The sequence below is a fragment of the Salmo salar genome, unplaced genomic scaffold (assembly GCF_905237065.1).
Source record: "Salmo salar unplaced genomic scaffold, Ssal_v3.1, whole genome shotgun sequence".
NCBI classification, from domain to species: domain Eukaryota; kingdom Metazoa; phylum Chordata; class Actinopteri; order Salmoniformes; family Salmonidae; genus Salmo; species Salmo salar.
The window spans coordinates 2170-4837 of NW_025547547.1; the positions used below are offsets into that span (position 1 = coordinate 2170).

At 44.9% G+C, this 2668-nt stretch overlaps 1 protein-coding gene across 1 annotated transcript; it reads left to right on the top strand.

Annotated features, from left to right (window-relative positions):
• Positions 1–216: 216 nt before the first annotated feature.
• LOC106594754 (endonuclease III-like protein 1) lies at positions 217–1559 on the top strand (the record flags this gene model as incomplete). The annotated part of the gene is made up of 3 exons (XM_014186141.2): positions 217–376; positions 630–684; positions 868–1559. Coding segments are annotated over 3 exons (543 nt in total), but the record flags the coding sequence as incomplete, so codon positions are not given.
• Positions 1560–2668: the final 1109 nt, after the last annotated feature.

The following is a 2668-nucleotide window of genomic DNA, read 5'->3' on the forward strand; positions in this document are numbered from 1 at the left end:
ATATAAAAACTATTCCACTTTGACATTATGGGGTATTGTGGGTAGGCCCAAACAAATCTCAGTGTAATCCATTTTAAATTCAGGCTGTACCATGTGGAAAAAGTCAAGGGGTGAGAATACTTTCTGAAGACACACTCTTACTGCACCATGTCTTCCTTTGAACATGAGTATGAATAAAACCTTGACATGTCTTCTCTCCTACCCCCCCTCCTCCAGACCAAGGTGAAGTACCTGAAGCAGATGTCAGTGATACTCCAGAGAGAGTTTAGAGGGGACATCCCTAACACAGTGGAGGGCCTGGTACGACTACCTGGAGTTGGACCCAAGATGGCTCACCTGGCCATGGACATCGCCTGGCACCAGGTCTCTGGCATAGGTAGGTATGGCTCATATAGAACTACAAATCCCATACTCTAGTCTGCATGTTGTTTTGTGGTGTGGTCTGATCAAGTGCAGAGTGGTAGTTCTATTGGATTATATAGTGGGCGTCTTCTCATGGGATAGTTTCCTTCTACTTTTTGCGTGTGTGTGTGTGTGTGTGTGTGTGTGTGTGTGTGTGTGTGTGTGTGTGTGTGTGTGTGCGGACACACACTTCCACCGTATCTCCAACCGGCTCGGATGGACGAGAGGTGGGACCAAGAACCCAGAGGAGACACGCAAGGCCCTGGAAGACTGGTTACCAAGGTAACCAGACAACACCACTTCCTGTACCTCTGACCCATCAGGTCACTCGTTAACCAGTCACTGACCAATCAGATCCCTTACAGCAGGAAAGGAAAACATTTGGCCTTGTGATTTCTGTCTGACATGATTTTGATGAAGACTGGGATGGTGATTGATGATCTTCCTCTCTCTTCCCCGACACAGGGATCTATGGAGTGAGATAAACTGGTTGCTGGTGGGGTTTGGTCAACAGGTGTGTCTACCTGTCAATCCCCTCTGCTCCGTGTGTCTGAACCAGCACAGCTGCCCCTCCGCCCACCAAGCCTCCCCAGCCAAGAGGCCTAAAGCTGGGTCACCTCGCTCACCACACTCCCCCAAGACCTCCAGGGTCAAGCTGGAGCCTGGTTTGGGGTTAGCACCCCCCTCCTCCTCCTCAGCCACACCAGTCAAAGAGAAATCTTTGGCTACCGCCCTCTCGCCTCCTCTGCTGCCCAGAAAAAGGAAGTCCAAAGCCAAAACCTACTCTACATGATACGACAGAAGGGGGTAGAATCCCTATAGAGATATAGGGACCATGTCCCAATTCTCTCTCCTTCCTCCCAAAGTGTGCACTTGTCACTTCCCTTGACTGCTTTGAAATGAGCGGTACTAGAAATATGGTGGTAACTCCTACTAGTCCAGTGGTATTAACTTCTTTAGCGGGGAGACCAATTTTGGACCGCATTTCTGTGGACCCCATATATTTTGCTAGAATTTCACAACCCCACCCCAAAATAACCTTCAAATCGTTACATTTACATTTTTACATCAACTAATAAACAATTCATATTTTCATATCTTTATCAAAACTGAACCAATAAATAAATGTACTCAATAAAATGTTATTTTTCAAATGATCTCAAACACGTTTGTATATTGTCCCATACAATTATCGGCGCTTAAATGTTTCGTTCCCAAAACAAATAGCGACCTGACAATACCACTGACATAATCCTTGCAGATATACCAGAGTGCCTAAGATGTGTCGGGGTCAGAGGTCCATTTGGAATTAACAATGTGAGTGTAAGACACTGAGTTCCCCCAGGAGACTACAGGGTGGTTTGGTGACCACTGCTTTACTGGATCCAACTGACTGTCAGGGTCCTAATCTGAGTTTATGGATAGAATGCACTTTATCATTGCACCCTTAAGTGACCACTGAATTGGGTTGATGTGTATCCATTAATAATATACTGATGAAAAATATATAACGCAACATGCAACAACTTCAATGATTTTACTGAGTTACAGTTCATATAAGGAAAGCAGTCAATTGAAATAAATCAGGCCCTGATCTATGGAGTTCATATGACTGGGCAGGAGCGCAGGCATGGGTGGGCATAGGCCCACCCACTGAGCCAGACAATCAGAATTAGATTTTCCCCCACGAAAAGGCTATACTACAGACAGAAATACTCCAGTTTCATCAGCTGTCCGGGTGGCTGGTCTCAGACGATCCCGCAGGTGAAGGAGCCGGATGTGGAGTTCCTGGGCTGGTAGGGTTACACGTGGTCGTGAGGCCGGTTGGAAGAACTGGCAAATTCTTTAAAACGACATTGGCTGCGGCTAACGGTAGAGAAATGATTCAGTTATCTGACAACAGCTCTGGTGGACATTTCTGCAGTCAGCATGCCAATTGCACGCGCCCTCAACTTGACAGCTGTGGCATTGCGACAAAACTGCACATTTTAGAATGGCCTCATTGTCCCCAGCACAAGGTGTACATTAGAGGTCGACCGATTATGATTTTTCTACGCCGATACCGATTGTTGGAGGGTCCAAAAAAAAGCCGATACCGATTAATCGGCAGTTTTATTTATTTATTTGTATTAATGACAATTACAACAATACTGAATGAACACTTTTATTTTAACTTAAATAAAATAAATAAATGAAACATGTTCAATTTGGTTTAAATAATGCAAAAAGAGAAGAAAGTAAAAGTGCAATATGTGCCATGTAAAAA